The sequence below is a fragment of the Pongo abelii genome, chromosome 2 (genome assembly GCF_028885655.2).
Source record: "Pongo abelii isolate AG06213 chromosome 2, NHGRI_mPonAbe1-v2.0_pri, whole genome shotgun sequence".
NCBI lineage: Eukaryota > Metazoa > Chordata > Mammalia > Primates > Hominidae > Pongo > Pongo abelii.
In genome coordinates this window covers 140,830,819-140,856,525 of record NC_085928.1, presented here as the reverse complement: position 1 = coordinate 140,856,525, position 25,707 = coordinate 140,830,819, and the positions used below count along the sequence as shown (strand labels likewise).

Below are 25,707 nucleotides of genomic sequence, written 5' to 3'. Positions count from 1 at the left end.
ATACTTAGAAGCTGACATTTTGGCCGGGTACAGTGGCTCAGGCCTGTAATCCCAGCACTTTGGGAGGCTGAGGCAGGCGGATCATGAGGTCGAGAGATTAAGACCATCCTGGCTAACACGATGAAGCCCCGTTTCTACTAAAAATACAAAAAAATTAGCCGGGTGAGGTGGTGGGTGCCTGTGGTCCCAGCTACTCGGGAGGTTGAGGCAGGAGAATCGCTTGAACCTGGGAGGCAGAGGTTGCAGTGAGCGGAGATCGCACCACTGTACTCCAGCTAGGCAACAGAGCGAGATTCTATCTCAAAAAAAAAAAAAAAAAGCTGACATTTTATCTGTCAAGCACCAAAGGAAGTGTGTTTGCACTCCTCAATCTATTTTATTAATTTCATCCTACATTTGCAGATCATGCTATATATAATCTGAAGTTGGTGGTAATTATATGATCATTGTAGATAATCTCCTAGTCAATTAAAGAATTCTAATGCATTTGACATTCAATTCTGATATTAATATTATGATGATTTCTTACCTTTGACTGTAATTCCTTGACATTCTTTCATATTCAGCAGAATCTATTGCTTTGGTATGTCCCTTAAAGTAGTAAAATTTCACAAAGACTCTTATCATCTTCAAAAACTAAATCATGCTACTCATCCCCTCTGCATAATTAGCACATTTTTATTCTTCTCCATACTCCCTATTATCTAATTTTCATGGAATGGCCTAGAATTGTGGGGCTATCATGTTAATCAAATTATTTATTTTTTATATTACATACATTTCCATGTATTGGTAACATATTGATAGCCATAACACAGTAACTTAGCATTAAATTTGTACATAATAGGACCCACTGCCTCACAACAAGCTCACAGATTTCTTACACAATTTTCCTGATTAGTTAGTTACTTTGATTCGTTTTGTGCCTTCCTGAAAAACACCTGTATGGTTTTCCAGTAAATCCAAGCATATCCATGCTTTTCCACATCAATTTAGATAGACATGCAGTTTGTGCTGTAGTAAGTGGCCTAATTCTCCTACCTTACAAATGTTTTTCAATGAAAAACATTCTGAAGTTGTTTTTCAGTTTTTATCTTTTTGTTCCCCTGAACATAGTGAGTACTGCCCACTTCTGGTGTAGTATCTTTTGAGTTTAGGAAACTTTTCTTCTTGTTTCCTCTAAAATGTTGTTCCTGTTACATGTGTTCTGTTAATATTTTTCTTCCATCACTTAACAAGACTCTGGATTCTCATTGTCTGATCTCTTTATCTACGATATTTTCTTTAGCCATTTTCCTTGTTTTGCACTTTTTCTCTGGATTCTAGGGGATTTTCTTAAGCCTGGTCCCCACATCAGAGGTAGATTTTCCTGGGGCTGATGATGCTCTTGCTGTTTCTAGGGTAACGTTAAGTTCTCTAACAGAGAGATCCCTCTCCTTAAATCCTTTCTTGGTGTTGCCAGCTGTTCCTGCATGTCCTATCTTTTCTTTCACCTCATTCCAGAGTCTGTGCTCTCCTTAAATGCCCTGAGCAAATACTGCTTCTACTCCTTGGAATGGATCTTCCAGAGCATGGTCTGTATCGTGTGCATCTGCTGCTCACATACTCTTCCATTTTGTAGTATTTCTGGAACAGACCTATTAATATTACTTGCTGTTTACTTAATCAGAGGCAATTATTCTGCTCTTTTGCTCTCAAACCATTGGGGTCATTCACCTGTTCTCCCCTCCCTGTTTACCTGGCTTTTCCCTACATCCACAGCCTGGAATTACAGGATGTTGTAATAACAGGATGCTGGATAACAGGATGTTGTAAACCCATTGGTTCTGTTTTTCAGATACCTGAAGAAGGTGAGGGGACTGGGACTGTGGGTGAGAGTCCTGTTTGGGATTTGTTTATACAGGAGCTTTTTATACTTGTTGAAAACCCCACCCAGGGGTTGTCATCCTGAATGAAAGGAGGGTATCCTCTGCCACCATATCAGCTGAGAATGCCCATGGTGGGTTCCTAGGTGGGGAGACAGGGGTGCAGCTCAGGTTTAAATCAGGATAGCAGCACTTTCGTGAAAAGCCTAGGCACACAGACTCCATCATCAGGGAGCTGTTGGTGTGGAGCTTCCTTTTCTTGTTTCATGTCCTTCCCGAAGTCCCACTGCTATTCTTGCTTTTGGAGTGTGAGTGCTGCCTTTGAGAAGACTTCTTCTCTGCCCAGCTGGCCCCTGCAGACTGCCTCCAGCCCTAAAGGGAGCATGAACTGCCTCATTTGCTGAAGGCAGAAGGGAAGCGGGGAAGCAGGGAGAAAGCACATGGTTTCTCTTTGCTGGGGCCTTAAGTCCATGAGGGAGTTTCCCATTTTTCCTTTTTCCTCTGCCCTGCCCATACTCCTCTTCCTCAGAACTGAACATGTTTTAAATAGAATCCCCCAACCTGAGTTCTTCTGCACTTCTCTGTCTGATAAGGGCCAAGGTCCAGCATTTTTACTCTGGCTCAAATTCTGATGCCATCTAATGATTTGCTTACAGACTAAATTTTTCCCCCATTTTTGACTCCCCCACACCCATTTGTGCTTCCATTAGAGATAAAGGATTTCAAAACATTTCTGTGAAATAAACTGAAAATGAAACATGGCTTCCCTCTTCTCTTCCCCTCCCTTTGTATGTTTCACTGGCTGGCTCTGAGCGTCCGGGTAACTGGGGAAGGAGGAAGTCACTGTTGCCTCAAATGTTCCAGCCAAGAAGTAGCAGCTTTGCCATATGCTAGGTGACTTTGTCTCAGGACAGTGTGGGGCCAAAGTGTTTATTCTGCACCAGCAGCTAGCAGACTCAAGGGAAAAGTGCAATGCTGAGAAGTGGGAACATCTTGCTGATTACAGTGAGAAAGGCAGAAATATGTGTTTGTGGGGAGGCAGCCAGGCCACTCACCTTCCAAGAAACAAAATGTGCTATGAAGCAGGAAGCACACACGGCATCCTGTACTTTCATATGGCTGGATGCATCTCTTCAAGCTTATCCCAAGTGCTGCCTCTCTAACCTCACCACACGAATCACAGCAACATTGCAGATAAGGAAATGGAGGTCAAGGGCTTGGCTCAAAGTCACCACAGCAGTTAGTGGGGGTCAAATATTGCAATGAGCATTTCTCTTCTTCCTGCCCCAGATGATTGTACTTAACAAGGCCAAGGAAAGCTTAAGTGGGTCTTGATCCTTGGCTTTCCTTAAATCTCAGCAGGGTGGGAATGAGTAAGAGGAGGAGAAGTATAGAGTGTGAGCTTCTATCGCCCACTGCCTGCCTACCCAGGGACTGTAAGGTCTAGGTAGTGAGATGAACTCAAAACTGACAACAATGAAACACTTTTATGAAAGCTACCGGAGAAGAAATCTACTGACTTGGAAGTTACGTTCAAGGGATCATACAGGAAAGTCATGGGCTCCTCAGCCATCTCCAGACACCTAAATAAAAAGCAAATTTAATAAAAGGGACTGATCACTGGGATACTCAAGCAGAGTAAGACTGAGTGTTGTAAAGGAACCTTCCAAATGGTATTAACGTTGACCTGGATTACATCCAGAATGAGTTCTGGGTCCAGAATTGCCTAGGACCGGATCCTCAGGGAAGGGATCTATTAGCAGTGTCATCAATGGTGAGTGACTCTGATCTTCCAGTCTTCAGGGTCCCTTGCAGAGATGACTGAGAGCCAAGTGCACAAAGCACAGATGAAGCTGCTATAGGCTGGGACCCCGGGAGCCACTGGAATGTCCATTTCCTGCAGCCTGCCTATACTGAGGTTTAATCTAGATAACGTTTGACAAAGGGGTCATGGTGACATTAAGGAGAAGAAGGTAATTTACCCCACCAGGAGTCTATCTACCTAATCTATACAGCTGTTCCCCCACCAGCCACTCCCATTTTTCCAAGACCAAGGGCTGCCAGTGGGAACCACATTGCTCTGCATTCAGTTTCCAGACCACTGCTTACCCTCCCTTCCTGAAAAGGCCCTTGCCTGGAAGGCAGTATCCTGTCATGCTTGTTTTCCCCTCTGGCAGGTGCCACTGGCCTTGTGGTTCACCAAGGACACTGGCTCCTAGGTCACACTATCCTCCCCAACATCTGCCCTCTAGCCTGGCTAACCCCAGATCTCACCTCTTAAGCCTCTTCCTCTGGCTCTGGCCAGCAACTCCAGGTCATACCCTTGACTTTGCCTTTTCCTGAGATTGCTCCACCTCTCAATTTCCAAAGCACTCCTGTCTGGCTCAAATACACCTCCCCGCCCAGCCCCTCACCATGCTGGAGTTTCTACCTCGTCAAGACCTCTAATTTCCTAATCCCTCCCTAGTCACCTCAGTTTTCAGTTTCCGTCTTGGTCAGATGGAAACTCAGACCACACATTTCATCACTACAATTTCTCCCCACATTCCAGCAGACCTAGGACCCAGGCCAGCCCTTGTGGACCCAGTTTTCATGTCAGTAACTGCATACCCAGCTTTCAGGTCAGCCCCCACAGCTACAGCTACAGGCTCCAGGCCAGCCCCCATGGCTCCAGGCTCCACATTAGCACCCATGATCCCAAGCTTTAGACCAGCCCTTGCAGTTTCAAGCTCCATGCCTGACCCAGCACCAGGCTGGGCCCAGGCTCCAGGTCAGTGCTCATGGCTCCAGTTTTGACCCATAGTCCAGGCCTGCTCCAGCAAACCCAGAGTCTAGACCCCAGCCCAGCAGACCTTGGTGCCAGGCTGGGCCCTGTGGGCCGAGGTTGCAGGACCACATCTATAGGCCTAGACTCCAGACCAGGCCTTGTGGACACAAGACCCAAGATAGCCCCGCCAAGGACTCAGGTTTCAGGTCCAACCCAGTGTCAGGCCAGTCCCTGTAGACTCAAGAGTATAGGCCCATTCCAGTGGATCTAGGCACCCATTCCCTGCCAGTGCCTGGCTGGCCTATGCAGACTCAGGGTCAAGATGTATACTAGTGTCAAGTCAGCCCCTGTGGACCCAAGCTTCAGGCTAGTCATTGCAGAAGTAGGCTCCAGGCCTGCCGTCATGGACCTAACCTCCAGGACCCCACTTTCTGACCCAGACACCAGACAAACCTATCTCAGGAGTCCAGCAGCAAGCCTGCCTGCAGACCATACCAGATGGCCTGCCTAGAATTTCTGGACAAGCTGACTGGTAAAAGGCTACCCCAGACGACACAAGCTTGAAAAGACTGGAATAAGTCCCCGTTTTTTCAAATGTGTGGATATCAACACTCAGCCACAAGGATCCAGAGCAATCAGGCAAACATGACCCACCCCTAACCCCCTCCCTGCAAAGAACTAAATAAAGAACCAGTATCCAAACTTAAAGAAAAGGAGACTCATCATCTTCTTGACAAATCAAAATAATTATTTTAAGGAAGCTCAGCAAACATCAAAAAAACACAGATAGATAATTCAATAAAATGAAGAAAATAATAACCAAGAGATTAGAATTATATTTTTAAAAATTCAGAAATTCTGGAGCTGGAAAATACCATGAATGAAATAAAAAATGTAATAGAATATCAACAGCAGAATTGATCAAGCAGAAAAAATAATGTATGAACTCAAAGAGAGTTTATCTGAAAATATATAGTAAGAAGATAAAAATAAAAAAGAATGAAGACACCCTATGAGATTTATGGAGCAGCATCAAAAGAGGAAATATTTGAGTTATAAGAGCTCAAGAAGAAGAAAAGGAAGAAAAAGGGCTAGAAAGTATATTTAAAGAAATAACAGCATAAAATTTTCCAAATCTGGGGTCAGGAAGGTGAAAGATCTCCAAAAAGATTCAATCTAAACAAAACTATACCAAGATATGCTATAATCCAGCTATCAAAAATCAAGGCAAGGAGAAGATCCTAAAAGCAGCAAGAGAAAAGAAAAGAAATAACATATAAGGGAGTTCCAATACGGTTATCAGCAGATTTCTCAGCATAAACCTTACAGGTCATGCGAGAGTGGGATGATATATTCAGTGTTGAAGGAAATAAATGCTTGAACAATAATACTGTACCTGGAAAAACTGCCTTCAAGAATGAAAGAGAGATAAAAACTTTCCCAGACAAAGAAAAGCTGAGGAACTTCATTATTATCAGACATGTCTTACAAGACATGCTACAGGGAGTTCTTTAAGTTGAAAGAAAATTATGCTAATTAGTAACACTAAGCATATGAAATTCTAAAACTCACTGGAAAAAGTAAGTGCACAGTCAAATTCAGGTGCTGTATAAATCACTTATATCTTTAATATAATGGTTAAAAGACAAATCTATTAAGATACTAGTGACAAAAATTTGTTAAGGTATACACAATAGAAAAAGATGTAAATTATAACATTAAGGATGGAGTAAAAGTGTAGAGTTTCTGTATACAATTAACATTTAGTTGTAGTCAGCTTAAAATAGCCTATTACAATTACGTTTTATGTATGCCTTATGGTAACCACAAAGCAAAATACAGTAGACACATAAAAGATAAAAAGCGAAAAATCAGAGAATACAATTTTTAAAATCACCTAATCACAAAAGACAGCAAGACAGAAAGAAACGAACAAAAGACCTATAGAGAATGAGAAAATGATTAACAAAATGGCAGTTGTAAGTCCTTACTTATCAATAATTACTTCGAGCTGAGATAGCGCAACTCCACTCCAGCTTGGGTGACAGACTGAGACTCTGTCTCAAAATAAATAAATAAATAAATAAAAATATATGGAGTGGTTGAATGAATTTAAAAAAATAACCCAACAACATGCCAGAAGAGACTTCCTTCATCTTTCAGGACACACATAGACTGAAAGTGTAGGGATGGAAAAAAATATTCCATGCAAATGGAAACTAAAAGAGATTAAGGGAAATCTACATATCTATATGTAGATATAATTACTTCAAATAGACTTAAAGTCAAAAACTGTGAAAAGAGACAAAAGAAGATCTTTATATAACCAGAAAGAGGTCAGTTCATTAAAAGGATATAACAATTATAAATACGTATGCACCCAACATCAGAGCACCTAAATATATAAAGCAAATATTAATAAATCTCAAGAGAGAGACAGACTGTAATACAATAATAGTAGAAGACTTTAATACCCCACTTTCAGCAATGGACAAATCATACAGAAAATAAGTAAATAAAACATCAGACTTAACAAATTTAGTGAGATTAAAATCATATCAAGTATATTTTCCAACCACAATGGCATAAAACTAGAAATCAATAACAGAAGGAATTTCAGAAAATTCACAAATACATGGAAATGAAACAACATGCTCCTGAACAATCAATGGGTCAAAGAAGATATTAAAAGGGAAATTAAAAATTACCTTAAAATAAATAAAAATGGACACACAACATACCAAAACCTATGTGATGCAGCAAAATCAGGTCTAAGAAGGAAGTTTATAGGATTAAACACTAACATCGAAAAGAAAAATGACCTAAATAAATAACCTAAGAGTATACCTCAAGGAACTAGAACAAACTAAGCCTAAAGAACTAAGCCTAAAGAACAAACTAAGCCTAAAGTTAGAAAAAGAAAATAATAAAGATCAGAGTAGAAATGAATGAAATAGAGACTAGAAAAACAATAGGTCAATGAGACTAAGAAGTTGGCTTTCTGAAAAGATAAAATTGACAAACCTTTATCAAGACTAAGAAAAAAAAGATGATTCAAATAAAATAAGAAATCAAAGAGGAAACATCAGAACTGATACTACAGAAATGCAAAAGACCACCAGAGGCTACTATAAACAAGTATATGCCAACAAATTGAATAACCTAGAAGAAACAGATAAATTCCTAGACACACACAATTCTACCAATACTGAATCATGAAGAAAAATAAAATCTAATCAGACCAATAACAAGTAGATGAATTAATAAGAAATGCTTTCCCATCAAAGAAAAGCCCAGAACCTGATGGTTTCATTGCTGAATTCTACCAAAAATTTAAAGAACAATTCTTCTCAAATTCTTCAAAAAACTGAAGAAGAGTAAATACTGCCAAATTCATTTTATGAGGCCAGCATTACCCTGATGCTAAAGCCAAAGACGCTACAGGAAAAGGAAACTATAGGTCAATATGCCTGATGAACACAGATGCGAAAATCTCAAACAAAAAATGCTAGCAAACTGAATTCAACAGCACACGAAAAGGATCAGTCACCGTGATCAAATGGGATGTATTCCTGGGATGCAAGGATAGACCTTGTCAACAAGTGCAAATCAATGTGATTCATCCTATTAACAGAATGGATAAAAAACATGTAATCATCCCAATAGGTACATTTGATAAAATTTAACTTCCTTTCATGATAAAAACTCTCAACACATTAAGCATAGAAGAAATGTACCTCAGCATAATAAAGGCCATATATGACCCCCACACAGCTGACATCATACTCAATGGTAAAAAGTTGAAAGCTTTTCCTCTAAGATTATAAATAAGAGAAGGATGCAACACAGTACTGGAAGTCCTACTCAGAGCAATTAGTCAAAAGAAAGAAATAAAAGGCATTCGAATTGGATAAGAAGTTAAATTTTCCCTGTTTACAGACATGATCTTATATATAGAAAACCCTAAAGACCGTAGCAAAAAAAAGTTAGAACTAAAAAACAAATTCAGTAAAGTTGCAGGAAACAAAGTCAACATACAAAAATCAGTAGCATTTCTGTACAATAAAAAACAAACTATCTAAAAGAGAAATTGAGAAAACAATCCCATTTACAATAGCTACCAAAAGATTAAAATACTTAGGAATAAATTTAATCAGATAGATGAAAGACCTGTACACTGAAAACTATAAGACATTGATGAAAGTAATTGAAAGCCAGGTGGGGTGGCTCATGCCTATAATCCCAGCACTCTGGGAGGCCAAGGTGGGTGGATCACCTGAGGTCAGAAGTTGGAGACAAGCCTGGCCAACATGGCAAAACCCCATCTCTAGTAAAATTCAAAAATTAGTTGGGCATGATGGTGCATGCCTGTAGTTCCAGCTACTCAGGAAGCTGAGGCAGGAGACTTGCTTGAACCTGGGAGGAGGTTGCAGTGAGCCAAGATGGTGCCACTGCACTCAATCCTGGGTGACAAAGTGAGACTCTGTCTCAAAAAAAAAAAAAAAAAAAAGGAATTGAAGAAGACACAAATAAATGGCCCAACAAATAAATGAAAACAAATCCCTTGTTAATGAACTGGAAGAATTTATGTTGTTAAAATGTCCATATTACTTAAAGCAATCTGCAGATTCAATGCAATCCCTATCAAAATTCCAATGACTTTTTTCAAAGAAATAGAAAAACAGTTCAAAGATTCATATGAAACTATAAAAAAACCTTGAATAGACAAAAAATCTTAACCAAAACAACAAAGCTAGAGGTATCACATTGCTTGACTTCACAATATATCATAAAGCTATAGTAACCAAAACAGCATGGTACTGTCATAAAAACAGACACACAGACCAATGGAACAGAAGAGAGATCCTGGAAATAAATCCACACATTTATGGTCAATTGATTTTCCATAGAGGGTAAGAATACACAATGAGGAAAAGATAATCCCTTCAATAAATGGTGTTGGGACAACTGCATATCTCTGTGCAGAAGAATAAAATTAGAACCTTATCTCATACCATATAAAAAATAAACTCAAAATAGATTAAAGACTTATATGCAAGACCTGAAACTATAAAGCTACAGAAAACAGGGGAAAAGCTCCATGACATTGGTCTGGACAATGATTTTTTTGGATAAGACTTCAAAAGCACAGGCAACAACAACAAGAATAGACAAATGGGATTATGTCAAACTAAAACTTTCTGCACAGCACAGGAAACAGTCAACACAGTAAAGGGACAATCTATAGAATGGGAGAAAATAACTTCAAATTGCACAACTGATGAGAGGTTAATAGCCAAAATATATAAGGAACATGAACAACTCAATAGCAAGAAAACAAATAACCCAATTAAAAATGAGGCAGATGACCTGAATAGACATTTCTCAAAGAAAGGCAAATAGGTGTATGAAAAAATGCTCAACATCACTAATTATTAGGGAAATGAAAATCAAAACCACTATGGAATATCACCCCATACTTGTTAGAATGGCTATGATTAAAAAAGATGAAAGATAAGTATTAGAGAAAATATGAAGAAAAGGGAACACTTATACAGTATTGGTGGAAATGTACATTAGTATGGTCATCATGGAAAACAGCATGGAGGTATTTACAAATAAAGAACTACTATATGGTCCAGTAATCCTATTACAGGATATTTATTCAAAGGAATTGAAATTAGGATCTGGAGAGATATCTGCACTCCCATGTTCACTGCAACACTATTCACAATAGCCAAGATGTGGAATCAACCTAAGTGTAGATCAACAGATAAATGAATAAAGAAAATGTGGTATATATACACAATGGAATACTATTTGGCCTTAAAATAGAAGGAAATCCTGTCATTTGTGACAATATGGATTAACCTAGATGACATGTTAAATGAAATAAGCCAGGTGAAAACACCAAATGACCTCACTTATATATGGCATCTAAAAAAGTTAAACACATAGAAACAGAGAGTAAAATAATGGTTACCAGGGGTTGGGGGTAGGGAACAGTAATTGAGAAGATATTAATCAAAGAATATAAAACTTCAGTTAGGAGAAATAAGTTCAAAAGATCTGTTGCACAAATGGTGACTACAGTTAATAAACTGCATTATATTTGTGAAAATTGCTAAGAGTAAATTTTGTGTTCTTACCATGAAAAATGATAAATATGTGAGGTAATGCATATGTTAGTTAGCTCAATTTAGCCACGCTATAATGTATACATATTTGAAAGCATCATTTTGTACACAGTAAACATAGGCAATTTTTATTAGTCAATGTTAGAAAATATTTTTTTAAAAACTATGTAGTTTACAAAGCTTAAAATATTTGCTATCTGGCTTTTAAGAAAATGTTTGCCCATCCCTTCCCTGGAGTCTTGGAGAGCAAGGATGGCTCTCTATACCTTTTATAGTACCTGGCATTTAGTAGGTACGTATTAAATATCTGTTGAAAGAAGTGAAGAGCCTCAAGGCCCAGCTCTAACTCCTCTTTAATGGGAGGCTCTTTTTTTGGCAGGGCAGGGCTAGACAGGTATGGGTCAGTTCTCTTCTGATAGTCCCAGAGTCTACAGCGAACCAAAGATGAAAGCTCTGAAGGAGAGACACCAGTACTCACAGGTCTCACGTCTATGCTCCGTCCAAGGGGACCTAGCTACTTCCTTACCCCTTCTCAGTTTCAGGAGAAGAAAAGTGTTGGAGATCGGTTAAGACCCTCTCCCACCAATTGCTGTGGTGAACCCTCCAGCAAGGGCATGGCTACTTTCAGTAAAGCAAAGAGGGTCCTCTGCTTCTCTATCCTTCCCAAAAAACATGGGCTGGGCTAGACCCTAAAGAGCAGCCATGGAGGACTGTGGGAAGGACTCACCCTTGCTGTAGAAGCTCTCTGCAAAGCAAGAGGCAGGGTATGGTAACAAATGCCAATTCCTGGTTAAATTGGACTTGATAGGTGAAAGATGTCAGGCTGTGTGTGGTCACATTGTACATATGCATGCCTGGTGGTTACAAGGCTGTGTGCAAATGTACAAGGAAGGGGTAGGCTCTGAGAACCTGCCAGGGCCCCTGGGATGAGCTGTGGATTTTTGCCCCTGATCCCATGATTTGGAAGGTCCTCTGCTCAAAACATATGATATACATGTCTTCGTTTAATTTGGTATCATCTTTAGATCCAGAAGAGAAAACATTCCCTTCCTTGTACCAAAGTCCTCATCTCAGGTTCCCTGAGTCCACAGAGGGTTGCCTCAGACGAACTGGGATCTGAAGGCCTGAGAAAGCACCAGCTTCCACCACTCCCAAGTCCTGGAGGGTATCCAGTAACTGCTCCCGGGCAGCACCAATAAAGCAATTCTCCAGAAAGATGGGCAGGCCTCCCACACCATCATGCAGGGTATACAGGGGCACTCGCACCAGGCCCAGCACCTGTAAAAGTAAGGAGACAGGAGACACTGGGACTCCAGGTAGCTCATGTCACTACCTCCATCCTCTCTTTAGCAGATCTTTCTAGAGCAGATGCCTCAACTCTTAATACTCCAGCAGAAACAAGCCCAAGGCTCCTATCTAAAGGAGGCCCAGTGGGCTCAACCCTCTGCAGACAAATGACCCAAGACATGCTATCCAGCTCCATCAGTGTTAATCCTTAAGACTTCTGTCCCCTAAACCTCTAGTGGCTCCTAACGCCAAAATTCATGCTTAGCCCTGCAGCAATGGTTCTCAAAATGGGAAACCTAGACCAGCGTTATCAGCATCACTTGGGAACTTTTGAAAAAAGCAATCTCAGATTTCTGAACCCCTGCCCCCCCAGGACTTGGGAGTGGTGGAAGCTGGTGCTTTCTCCCCCACAACCAGCGTTCTGGGAGTAGAATCTAGTCATTTTTGTTTTTATAAGCCTCAGAGATGATTCTGATACTTGACAAAATTTGAGAACCACCTCCATATACAATCTGTCTCCCACCCTGGCCTTAAGTATTAGGGCCATATCTTCTTCCTAAGAAAAACAGAGGCCCAACAATAAGAGATTAGGGTAGATGCCTGGCCATTTTCACAGTTTCAATAGAGAGCAGCAGAGAGATGTAGATATGTGTGTTCTAGAAAAATCTCTCCAGAGCCCAGTAAAGGGCGAGGTGGGTGGAAATCTTCCCAGGAAGCCTAGGTTGGCAGTACCATTCAATAAGAAAAGACCAAGATCCCAACTCCACCAAGAAAATGGGGAAGAGGGCGTCTGACAGACGGGGACCTCAATCCAAAAAGAGTTTCTGAGGCAAAGGAAGACATGGAAGGAAAAGGAATAGGATATGGGGCATGGTCCCAGACTGGCCCCACCTCCAGCCCGTGGTCCTTGGCGCCTGTTGCGCTGGCCTCCACAGCCGACAGCTGCTCGAGCGTCAGAGACTTGGAATAGAAGTGGGCCACAACGCGTGGCCCTGATCCGGCGTGGGAGCTGCGGTAGTCAGGGCGCTCCACGCGGAAGGCGGCCGCCGCCTCGCCCAGCTGTTCCAGCAGACCACGGTTCAGCCCGTCCTCCAGGCTGCTGTCTTGCGAGTCCACGAATCCGCCAGGGAAGCCCAGGCGCCCATCGAAGCGCATCTGCATCTGAGAGAGGAGGAAGCTGGGATTGGCAGGGACACCCAAGAGTAGCGCCGCCAAGGAGGGTGCAGGGCCACAGTGGAGAGTGACCAGGCGCGCCCCCTCCTCACCAGTATGGCGTAGCGCAGAGGGAGGCGGCCAAAGAGAATTCCAGGGTCCGGCGCGTGCAGGAGCGCATAGCAGGCATGCCTCCAGCCTGGCCCCAGCGCCAGAGCCTCGGCCAGCTCCAGCCTGCGGGCCCTGGCCATGGCGCGACACTGCTCTTCCGCTGTCCCGAAGGCCCACAAGGGCACAAGGGCGAATCTCACTTCGGACCAATCCAAGCGTGGGCGGTGCCGCAAGGCACCATCCCTGCAGGGATAAGGGGAGGAACCTAGGCGCCTTACGTCGGGGCGCCGCGACCGGTGCGGGAGGCAGCCAATCAGGACGGGGCTTGCAGACCCGACTGATGTCCAGGGCCCAGTAACCTTAGGGAAACCACAAGCAACCTCTGGGTTGGGCTTGTGGCGGGGCGGGGCGGGGCTGAAGGTGTAGCAGCGCCCTCAACCTGGAGCAGGACTGGTACGTAAAAGCCTACGTCACAATCTGGAGTCAGCTGGAGTGTCCCAGCAGGTAAGGAAGAGCTGGGGCGCTCAGCTGAGTGCTGGCAGCCAAAGAAGTAATAACTACCTTTGGTTGGGTGTGGTGGTACACAAAGCACAAGGCCTGGGTGGGGGTTAGGAGGAAATGAGGCAGGGTTGGCCTCAGACACCAAGGCCTATCCTAGGGAAATGGGAATGGAGAGGCGCCATGGTCTAACAACTATCTTGAGTGGTGAAACTGAGGGGACTTGGTAACTGAGTGAATGGGGAAGAGGGAACGCTGGGCTAGTGGTGGTTCCGAGTTTCCTGATGTGGTGTCATTTTCTGAGAGGGGGAGAGTAGGAGAAGGGTGAGCAGTGATAAGTGTAGTTCTAGTCAGGAATTGGGGTGGCCATAGGCAGTGGGCAGCTGATCGTGGGGGTCTGACGCACAGGAAGTGGCACATGGAGAAGTCACAGGGCAGTGAGATTTTCAGGGGAAGGGTGGGGGTGGAAGGAGCTGTGAGTGAAATCCTGTGGCAGGACTGGGAGTGAGGAAGAGTGAGAGGTAGAAGAAGCCTCCTAGGCTTTCTAGTCTTTCCCTCAAACACCCTCAGACCTCTGAGCTATGAAGGAGGGTGGGTTACCCTACCGCAAGGGCAGGAGCCTACTCAGGGCCTGATGCTGAGATGCAGGATCCCTCACTGCAGGCCAGGCCTTCCCCACCCTGCAGAGCGCCCCTACACCAGGTGTCAATATTGATTATGCAATAGAAAGCAGGAGGCAGCTCCTTGAGGGGGGCTGGGCATAAAGTCACAGCCTGTAAGTGACAGCATGTGGTGGGAAAGAGTCCAGACCCACCCAGAAACAGGCTTGTAACCTTAACAAGCCACTTAACTCTCTTAGATCCCAGCAGCTCATCTGTTAAGTGGAGATGATACCAACCTATTAGGGATGTTGAGATATGTAAAGCACTTAGAACAGTGCAAGGCAGAAAGTAAATGTATCCATTCTTGGAGTCCAGGGTTGGGGCACACTGCTGTGTGTTATGTTAAAGACCCAGGAGTCAGAATTGAGCCACACTCATCAAGGCCCCAGTGTTTCAAGCAGGGATGAAAACTGTTAGGCATCATTTTTCCTAGCTTACTTAGTCTTCTGAGTTGCGGGGTGGAGATGCCAAATACTAACATCAGATGGGCAAATCAAGGTGATAAAGCTGTAGGTGTGACACAATCCATGTTGGCCTGCTATCATTCTGGGGACTTGGAAATGGCCCTGGCTTACACTCACCTTGCTCTAAAAGCTGATAGCAACTGCCAATTTCAGGGTTCCAACCAGAGCAACTGAATCAGAATCTGTGGAGGTAATACAGGATATACGTGGCTTTTCAAAGATGTTTCAGGTAACTAATAGCCAAGGTGGAGAAGAGGTGATCTACCCGTCTCCCCAGCATTTCAAAGGTGACCTTGTCTCCTAGAATAGCTACTTTTAAGGATTTAGGTTTAAACATGCCCTTTCCAGATCTTCAGGGTGTTCTTTCTTTCCTGGTTGCTTGAAGAGACTTTTAAAGATGGACTCAACTATTTATAAGGCAACATGAAAATCTATAAAAACCAAGGCAACAGCTACACTGGAATTAATGCTTTGGAGACCAGAGCTTTTTCTGGATGAAGAAAATGGAAGCCCATAAGAGCCCCCAACCTTGCCATCCCTTTCAAATCCCTCTCTGCCTCTGCCCCACCTCCCCACCCCCACCAACCATCCCCCATTCACTATCCTGAGGCAGAATGCCCAGGACTCAAGGCTGGAGGTAGAGGGCTGAGCAATGTACCTAAAAAGCTGCTTCAAGTTCGTAATGGTACGCGGAACCAAAAATAGCTCTGTGGTCAGTCTGGCAGGATGCTAAGGAACCAATTCATTTTTAAAATAATGCGGAAAAGAATTAAGCATTTATCATGCTTTTAAATTTTATGTATGTGTGTATTTATTTATTTATTTGAGATGGAGTCTTGCTCTGTCACCCAGGCTGGAGTGCAGTGGCGCAATCTCGGCTCACTGCAACCTCTGCCTCCCAGGTTCAAGCGATTCTCATGCCTCAGCCTCCCTGAGTAGCTGGGCTTACAGGTGTCCACCACCACGCCCAGCTAATTTTTGTATTTTGAGTAGAGACAGGGTTTTGCCATGTTGGCCAGGTTGGTTTTGAACTCCTGACCTCATGTGATCTGTCTGCCTTGGCCTCCCAAAGTGCTGGGATTACAGGTGTGAGCTATGGCTCCCAGCCCATCCTGCCTTTTTTATATGGGCTCTTCCTCAGGGCTACTAAATAGTTGATGAGAGGAAATTTTATAAGTATTCTAGCTAATCAAAGAAGAAGGAGCCAATCAAAATTTTACAATTTTTCTAAACTTTAAAGAATTAATGGATCCTAGGGAATGATCATCAATGGTTGCTAAAATCATGAAAAGGCAACCAGTTACTGTGCACTTCATGATGGAAGAATACATCACCTCCTATTAATTTTTATTGCACAAAATTGAAGTTGAATCTCAACCTAAATACCAGTTATAAGAAATATAAAGGTGCCCCTTTTTAAAATATCAGGAAGAGACTAGAATGATCCATGTAATAGTGGATTCAAGTTGGAGACATCAGTATTAACTCATGTTTAACTTAATATAGCTACATATGTTTATATAGGGAAATATTTGTAGATATGTGCACACCTCTTTTATAAAGTCACTAATCTAATTTGTGAGGCCCCTGCCCTCATGACCTAATCACCTCCCAAAGGCCCTACTTCCAGATGCCAATAAATTGGGAGTTAGGATTTCAACATATGAATTTAGGGGGAACACAAATGTTCAGTCGATAGGAATCATGAAATACAATGAAAGTCTGAGAAACTCTCACAACAAAGACTAGCCTAAGGACACATGACATGACTAAATGGATTAGATAAATCTGAATAAGGTATAGACTTTGTCTAATGATAATGTATCAAAATTGGCTCATTATTGCAAGAAATGTACCATAATAATGTAAGATGTTAATTATAGAGTAAATTAGGTGGAGTGATGGGAACTCTAGGTACTATCTCCACGCTTTTCCTGTAAATGTAAAACACTTTAAAAAATATATAGAGGATGTCTCAGTATATTGCCCAAGCTGGTCTCCAACTCCTGACCTCGAGCTATCTTCGCACCTGCACTTCCTAAAATATTAGGATTACAGGCGTGAGCCACTGCACCTGGCCTGCAAATGTAAAACTTTTTTAGAAGTTTGTTTTTAAAACACACGAGGATGCAATCAGTAAATCCTAGACTGAAGGAAAGTTTACAAGAAAAATGACCTGGTTTCATTAATAAATGAATTACAAGGGAAAAAGAAATATGGTGGTAGACTCTATACATTAAAAGAGATTGAGGAGACATATCAGTTGAAGCAACTGGGCTTTATTCTAATTTGAACAAACAGAAATTCAAATACTGAGGGACATGAGAATACCGATTGGATATTTTATATACAGGAATTATGGATAATTGAGATGTGATAGTATTGTGGCTGTGTTTCTTAAAAGAGTTATCTTTTAGAGATACATATATTTGAATAAAGTTTTGCATTGTACAAAACTCTTTCAATGAGAGGATCCCCTTTGGTTCAGGAGAGGGAGAGAGGTAAGAGTGTAGTCTCACTTTCTAGGCAGGAAAAAAATGACAGCAAACATCTGCCATCTGACAGTTATTTTTAAACCATTCCACTTAATCCTCTTGAAATTTTCCAGGTGCTTTGAATGCAGAGCCAAGGTTGAGAACTACTAATTTAGAAGACTATACCATGGTGGGAGTGGGGAGGAGATGCCACCAGCAGAGAGCTATCAGCTAGAGGCTGTAATTTTACCCAGTTACTTCGTGAAAGTGCTAGATGCTGTTGCTTATTATTATTATTATTATTATTATTACTAAGCATTCACATAACCTAAAATCCCATTCAGGAGCCTTAAAGGAGGTGCATTTTCTAGAAGCTAACACTGTTTTTGGTTATTTGCAGGTATAGCATCAAAACTATCCACTGCTCTGTTATCTGGAGTTCATTAAGTAGATCCATTTCACACTATCAGGACAGAATTTTTCAGACACCTGAAGCTCCATGCCTAGACCTTTTATTTATTTATTTATTTATTTATTTATTTATTTTTATTTATTTATTTTTTGAGACAGAGTCTCGCTGTGTCGCCCAGGCTGGAGTGCAGTGGCGTGATCTTGGCTCACTGCAACCTCCATCTGCCAGGTTCAAGCAATTCTCCTGCCTTGCCCTCCCCAGTAGCCGGGATTACAGGCGCCCGCTGCCATGCCTGGCTACTTTTTTATTTTAGGAGAGATGGGGTTTCACCATGTTGGCGAGGTTGGTCTTGAACACCTGACCTCGTGATCCGCCCACCTCAGCCTCCCAAAGTGTTGGAATTACAGGCGTGAGCCACCGAGCCCGGCGCCTAGACCTCTTTAACTGAATACCCCACAAGCACCCCAAACTCAAAACACCCAGGAATGAACTCAGTATTTTTCCCACCGCCCAATCTGCATGTCTTCCTGTATCCCCAGCTCTGTGAATGACCTATCTCCTGCCAGTCACCCTTGCTGTAAAACTACCAGTCCTCACAGACCACTCCATCACTCCTCTACCCAACCAGTCAGTCCTCAGTTCTCCCTCATGATCTCCCCTCAGGATGTCCTGACTTCATCAGATGCAAGTCAGGCCTTCATCTTTTCTCACCTGGACAAACCTCCTGCCTTTCTGTGCTGCCTCCAGTCTCACCCTTTTCAAACCTGTTCTGCACCCAGTGCCGTGATGCAGCTAAAGATCATGTTCATCAATAACTTTGCAGTGGCTGCCCCTAAATACAGGACACAGCAGAGCAAATGTGACAGCATATATCTGAGCTTTGCCTTCTGTATTGGTGATGTTTTGCTGAAACATACTGTAAAATGTGTTAACACCATCACAAGAAACATTCATTATTTCACAGTGTCTGTAGGTCAGGAATTAAAAGGGAGTGGTTCTAGCTCAGAGTTTCTCATGAGGTTTTAGTCCAGATGTCAGCCAGATCTGTAGTCAAATGTAGGCTTGACCAGGGCTGGAGAATATGCTTCCCATAGCTCACTGACACAGCTGGCAAGGTGGTGCTGGCTGTTGGCAAAATGCCCCAATTTTTTATCCCATAGATCTCTCCATAGGGTTGCCTACATGTTCTTACAACATAGTGGCTGGCTTCCTCCAGTGTGGGTGATACAGATGAAATCCGTGCTTTTTTTTTTTTTTTTGAAGAATTCTATCAGATAAATTTATTATTTTTTATTTTTTTTCTTTTATTATTATTATACTTTAAGTTTTAGGGTACATGTGCACAATGTGCAGGTTAGTTACATATGTATACATGTGCCATGTTGGTGTGCTGCACCCATTAACTCATCATTTAGCATTAGGTATATCTCCTAATGCTATCCCTCCCCCATCGCCCCACCCCACAACAGTCCCCGGAGTGTGATGTTCCCCTTCCTGGGTCCATGTGTTCTCATTGTTCAATTCCCATCTATGAGTGAGAACATGCAGTGTTTGGTTTTGTGTCCTTGTAATAGTTTGCTGAGAATGATGATTTCCAGTTTCATCCATGTCCCTACAAAGGACATGAACTCATCATTTTTTACGGCTGCATAGTATTCCATGGTGTATATGTGCCACATTTTCTTAATCCAGTCTATCATTGTTGGACATTTGGGTTGGTTCCAAGTCTTTGCTATTGTGAATAGTGCCGCAATAAACATACATCTGCATGTGTCTTTATAGCAGCATGATTTATAGTCCTTTAGGTATATACCCAGTAATGGGATGGCTGGGTCAAATGGTATTTCTAGTTCTAGATCCCTGAGGAATCGCCACGCTGACTTCCACAATGGTTGAACTAGTTTATAGTCCCACCAACAGTGTAAAAGTGTTCCTATTTCTCCACATCCTCTCCAGCACCTGTTGTTTCCTGACTTTTTAATGATTTTCTAACTGGTGTGAGATGGTATCTCATTGTGGTTTTGATTTGCATTTCTCTGATGGCCAGTGATGATGAGCATTTTTTCATGTGTCTTTTGGCTGTATAAATGTCTTCTTTTGAGAAGTGTCTGTTCATATCCTTTGCCCACTTTTTGATGGGGTTGTTTGTTTTTTTCTTGTAAATTTGTTTGAGTTCATTGTAGATTCTGGATATTAGCCCTTTGTCAGATGAGTAGGTTGCGAAAATTTTCTCCAATTTTGTAGGTTGCCTGTTCACTCTGATGGTAGTTTCTTTTGCTGTGCAGAAGCTCTTTAGTTTAATTAGATCCCATTTGTCAATTTTGGCTTTTGTTGCCATTGCTTTTGGTGTTTTAGACATGAAGTCCTTGCCCATGCCTATGTCCTGAATGGTATTGCCTAGGTTTTCTTCTAGGGTTTTTATGGTTTTAGGTCTAACATGTAAGTCTTTAATCCATCTTGAATTAATTTTTGTATAAGGTGTAAGGAAGGGATCCAGTTTCAGCTTTCTACATATGGCTAGCCAGTTTTCCCAGCACCATTTATGAAATGGAATCCTTTCCCCATTGCTTGTTTTTGTCAGGTTTGTCAAAGATCAGATAGTTGTAGATATGCGGCATTATTTCTGAGGGCTCTGTTCTGTTCCATTGGTCTATATCTCTGTTTTGGTACCAGTACCATGTTGTTTTGGTTACTGTAGCCTTGTAGTATAGTTTGAAGTCAGGTAGTGTGATGCCTCCGGCTTTGTTCTTTTGGCTTAGGATTGACTTGGCGACATGGGCTCTTTTTTGGTTCCATATGAACTTTAAAGTATTTTTTTCCAATTCTGTGAAGAAAGTCATTGGTAGCTTGATGGGGATGGCATTGAATCTATAAATTACCTTGGGCAGTATGGCCATTTTCACGATATTCATTCTTCAACCCATGAGCATGGAATGTTATTCCATTTGTTTGTATCCTCTTATTTCATTGAGCAGTGGTTTGTAGTTCTCCTTGAAGAGGTCCTTCATGTCCCTTGTCAGTTGGATTCCTAGGTATTTTATTCTCTTTGACGCAATTGTGAATGGGAGTTCACTCATGATTTGGCTCTCTGTTTGTCTGTTATTGGTGTATAAGAATGCTTGTGATTTTTGTACATTGATTTTGTATCCTGAGACTTTGCTGAAGTTGCCTATCAGCTTAAGGAGATTTTGGGCTGAGACAATAGGGTTTTCTAGATATACAATCATGTCATCTGCAAACAGGGACAATTTGACTTCCACTTTTCCTAATTGAATACCCTTTATTTCCGTCTCCTGCCTAATTGCCCTGGCCAGAACTTCCAACACTATGTTGAATAGGAGTGGTGAGAGAGGGCATCCCTGTCTTGTGCCAGTTTTCAAAGGAAATGCTTCCAGTTTTTGCCCATTCAGTATGATATTGGCTGTGGGTTTGTCATAGATAGCTCTTATTATTTTGAGATATGTCTCATCAATACCTAATTTATTGAGAGTTTTTAGCATGAAGGTTGTTGAATTTTGTCAAAGGCCTTTTCTGCATCTATTGAGATAATCATGTGGTTTTTGTCTTTGGTTCTGTTTATATGCTGGATTATATTTATTGATTTGCATATGTTGAACCAGCCTTGCATCCGGGGATGAAGCCCACTTGATCATGGTAGATAAGCTTTTTGATGTGCTGCTGGATTCAGTTTGCCAGTATTTTATTGAGGATTTTTGCATCAATGTTCATCAAGGATATTGGTCTAAAATTCTCTTTTTTGGTTGTGTCTCTGCCCAGCTTTGGTATCAGGATGATGCTGGCCTCATAAAATGAGTTAGGGAGGATTCCCTCTTTTTCTATTGATTGGAATAGTTTCAGAAGGAATGGTACCAGTTCCTCCTTGTACCTCTGGTAGAATTCGGCTGTGAATCCATCTGGTCCTGGACTCTTTTTGGTTGGTAAGCTATTGATTATTGCCACAATTTCAGCTCCTGTTATTGGTCTATTCAGAGATTGAACTTCTTCCTGGTTTAGTCTTGGGAGAGTGGTTTAGTCTTGGGAGAGTGAGGAATTTATCCATTTCTTCTAGATTTTCTAGTTTATTTGCATAGAGGTGTTTGTAGTATTCTCTGATGGTAGTTTGTATTTCTGTGGGATTGGTGGTGATATCCCCTTTATCATTTTTTATTGCATCTATTTGATTCTTCTCTCTTTTTTTCTTTATTAGTCTTGCTAGTGGTCTATCAATTTTGTTGATCCTTTCAAAAAACCAGCTCCTGGATTCATTAATTTTTTGAAGGGTTTTTTGTGTCTCTATTTCCTTCAGTTCTGCTCTGATTTTAGTTATTTCTTGCCTTCTGCTAGCTTTTGAATGTGTTTGCTCTTGCTTTTCTAGCTCTTTTAATTGTGATGTTAGGGTGTCAATTTTGGATCTTTTCTGCTTTCTCTTGTGGGCATTTAGTGCTATAAATTTCCCTCTACACACTGCTTTGAATGCATCCCAGAGATTCTGGTATGTTGTGTCTTGGTTCTCTTTGGTTTCAAAGAACATCTTTATTTCTGCCTTCATTTCGTTATGTACCCAGTAGTCATTCAGGAGCAGGTTGTTCAGTTTCCATGTAGTTGAGTGGTTTTGAGTGAGATTCTTAATCCTGAGTTCTAGCTTGATTGCACTGTGATTTGAGAGATAGTTTGTTATAATTTCTGTTCTTTTACGTTTGCTGAGGAGAGCTTTACTTCCAAGTATGTGGTCAATTTTGGAATAGGTGTGGTGTGGTGCTGAAAAAAATGTATATTCTGTTGATTTGGGGTGAAGAGTTCTGTAGATGTCTATTAGGTCCACTTGGTGCAGAGCTGAGTTCAATTCCTGGGTATCCTTGTTGACTTTCTGTCTCGTTGATCTGTCTAATGTTGACAGTGGGGTGTTAAAGTCTCCCATTATTAATGTGTGGGAGTCTAAGTCTCTTTGTAGTTCACTCAGGTCTTGCTTTATGAATCTGGGTGCTCCTGTATTGGGTGCATATATATTTAGGATAGTTAGCTCTTCTTGTTGAATTGATCCCTTTACCATTATGTAATAGCCTTCTTTGTCTCTTTTGATCTTTGTTGGTTTAAAGTCTATTTTATCAGAGACTAGGATTGCAACCCCTGCCTTTTTTTGTTTTCCATTTCCTTGGTAGATCTTCCTGCATCCCTTTATTTTGAGCCTATGTGTGTCTCTGCATGTGAGATGGGTTTCCTGAATACAGCACACTGATGGGTCTTGACTCTTTATCCAATTTGCCAGTCTGTGTCTTTTAATTGGAGCATTTAGTCCATTTACATTTAAAGTTAATATTGTTATGTGTGAATTTGATCCTGTCATTATGATGTTAGCTGGTTATTTTGCTCGTTAGTTGATGCAGTTTCTTCTTAGCCTTGATGGTCTTTACAATTTGGCATGTTTTTGCAGTGGCTGGTACCGGTTGTTCCTTTCCATGTTAATGCTTCCTTCAGGAGCTCTTTTAGGGCAGGCCTGGTGGTGACCAAATCTCTCAGCATTTGCTTGTCTGTAAAGTATTTTATTTCTCCTTCACTTATGAAGCTTAGTTTGGCTGGATATGAAATTCTGGGTTGATAAAAAGCCAAAATTGACGAATGGGATCTAATTAAACTAAGGAGCTTTTGCACAGGAAAAGAAACTACCATCAGAGTGAACAGGCCACCTACAAAATTGGAGAATATTTTCGCAACCTACTCATCTGACAAAGGGCTAATATCCAGAATCTACAATGAACTCAAACAAATTTACAAGAAAGAAACAAACAACCCCATCAAAAAGTGGGCGAAGGATATAAACAGACACTTCTCAAAAGAAGATATTTATGCAGCCAAAAGACATATGAAAAAATGCTCGTCATCACTGGCCATCAGAGAAATGCAAATCAAAACCACAATGAGATACCATCTCACACCAGTTAGAATGGCGATCATTAAAAAGTCAGGAAACAACAGGTGCTGGAGAGGATGTGGAGAAATAGGAACACTTTTACACTGTTGGTGGGACTATAAACTAGTTCAACCATTGTGGAAGTCAGCGTGGCGATTCCTCAGGGATCTAGAACTAGAAATACCATTTGACCCAGCCATCCCATTACTGGGTATATACCCAAAGGACTACAAATCATGCTGCTATAAAGACACAGGCAGACGTATGTTTATTGTGGCACTATTCACAATAGCAAAGACTTGGAACCAACCCAAATGTCCAACAATGATAGACTGGATTAAGAAAATGTGGCACATATACACCATGGAATACTATGCAGCCATAAAAAATGATGAGTTCATGTCCTTTGTAGGGACATAGATGAAATTGGAAATCATCATTCTCAGTAAACTATCGCAAGGACAAAAAACCAAACATTGCATGTTCTCACTCATAGATGGGAATTGAACAATGAGAACACATGGACACAGGAAGGGGAACATCACACTCTGGGGACTGTTGTTGGGTGGGGGGAGGGGGGAGGGATAGCATTGGGAGATATACCTAATGCTGAATGGCGAGTTAATGGGTATAGCACACCAGCATGGCACATGTATACATATGTAACTAACCTGCACATTGTGCACATGTACCCTAAAACTTAAAGTATAGTAATAAAAAAAAAAAAAAAAAAGAATGTTGAATATTGGCCCCCACTTTCTTCTGGCTTGTAGAGTTTCTGCCGAGAGATCCGCTGTTAGTCTGATGGACTTCCCTTTGTGGGTAACCCAACCTTTCTCTCTGGCTGCCCTTAACATTTTTTCCTTCATTTCAATTTTGGTGAATAGACAATTATGTGTCTTGGAGTTGCTCTTCTCGAGGAGTATCTTTGTGGTGTTCTCTGTATTTCCTGAATCTGAATGTTGGCCTGCCTTGCTAGATTGGGGAAGTTCTCCTGGATAATATCCTGCAGAGTGTTTTCCAACTTGGTTCCATTCTCCCCGTCACTTTCAGGTACACCAATCAGATGCAGATATGGTCTTTTCACATAGTCCCATATTTCTTGGAGACTTTGTTCATTTCTTTTTATTCTTTTTTTTCTAAACTTCCCTTCTCGCTTCATTTCCTTCATTTCATCTTCCATTACTGATACCCTTTCTTCCAGTTGATCGCATCGGCTCCTGAGGCTTCTGCATTCTTCACGTAGTTTTCAAGTCTTGGCTTTCAGCTCCATCAGCTCCTTTAAGCACTTCTCTGCATTGGTTATTCTAGTTATACATACATCTAATTTTTTTTCAAAGTTTTTAACTTCCTTGCCATTGGTTTGAATTTCGTCCTGTAGCTCGGAGTAGTTTGATCGTCTGAAGCCTTCTTCTCTCAACTCCTCAAAGTCATTCTCCGTCCAGCTTGGTTCCGTTGGGGTAAGGAACTGCGTTCCTTTGGAGGAGGAGAGGCGCTCTGCTTTTTAGAGTTTCCAGTTTTTCTGCTCTGTTTTTTCTCCATCTTTGTGGTTTTATCTACTTTTGGTCTTTAATGATGGTGACGTACAGATGGGTTTTTGGTGTGGATGTCCTTTCTGTTTGTTAGTTTTCCTTCTAACAGACAGGACCCTCAGCTTCAGGTCTGTTGGAGTTTGCTTGAGGTCCACTCCAGACCCTGTTTGCCTGGGTATCAGCAGCGGTGGCTGTAGAACAGCGGTGGCTGTAGAACAGCAGATTTTCGTGAACCACAAATGCTGCTGCCTGATCGTTCCTCTGGGAAGTCTTATCTCAGAGGAGTACCCAACCGTGTGAGGTGTCAGTCTGCCCCTACTGGGGGGTGCCTCCCAGTTAGGCTGCTCGGGGGTCAGGGACCCACTTGAGGAGGCAGTCTGCCCTTTCTCAGATCTCCAGGTGTGTGCTGGGAGAACCACTACTCTCTTCAAAGCTGTC

The 25,707-nt window shown here is 41.8% G+C and overlaps 1 protein-coding gene and 1 long non-coding RNA gene across 2 annotated transcripts in view; one reads left to right on the top strand and one right to left on the bottom strand.

The window, feature by feature from the left end:
- Positions 1-10,277: 10,277 nt before the first annotated feature.
- On the bottom strand, positions 10,278-13,776 carry LOC100433503 (U8 snoRNA-decapping enzyme-like). The gene is made up of 3 exons (XM_002814044.4): positions 13,322-13,776; positions 12,948-13,217; positions 10,278-12,047 (listed from the first exon to the last, which is right to left on the bottom strand). The coding sequence occupies exons 1-3, from the start codon at positions 13,457-13,459 to the stop codon at positions 11,835-11,837; spliced, it is 621 nt and encodes a 206-aa protein (XP_002814090.1). The 5' UTR covers positions 13,460-13,776; the 3' UTR covers positions 10,278-11,834.
- The window catches only part of LOC100938150 (uncharacterized), a 44,287-nt gene continuing 32,200 nt past the window's right edge, over positions 13,621-25,707 (top strand). The window contains exon 1 of the long non-coding RNA XR_008523905.2: positions 13,621-13,823. This is a non-coding gene — a long non-coding RNA (uncharacterized LOC100938150). The remainder of the gene's footprint in view (positions 13,824-25,707) is intronic.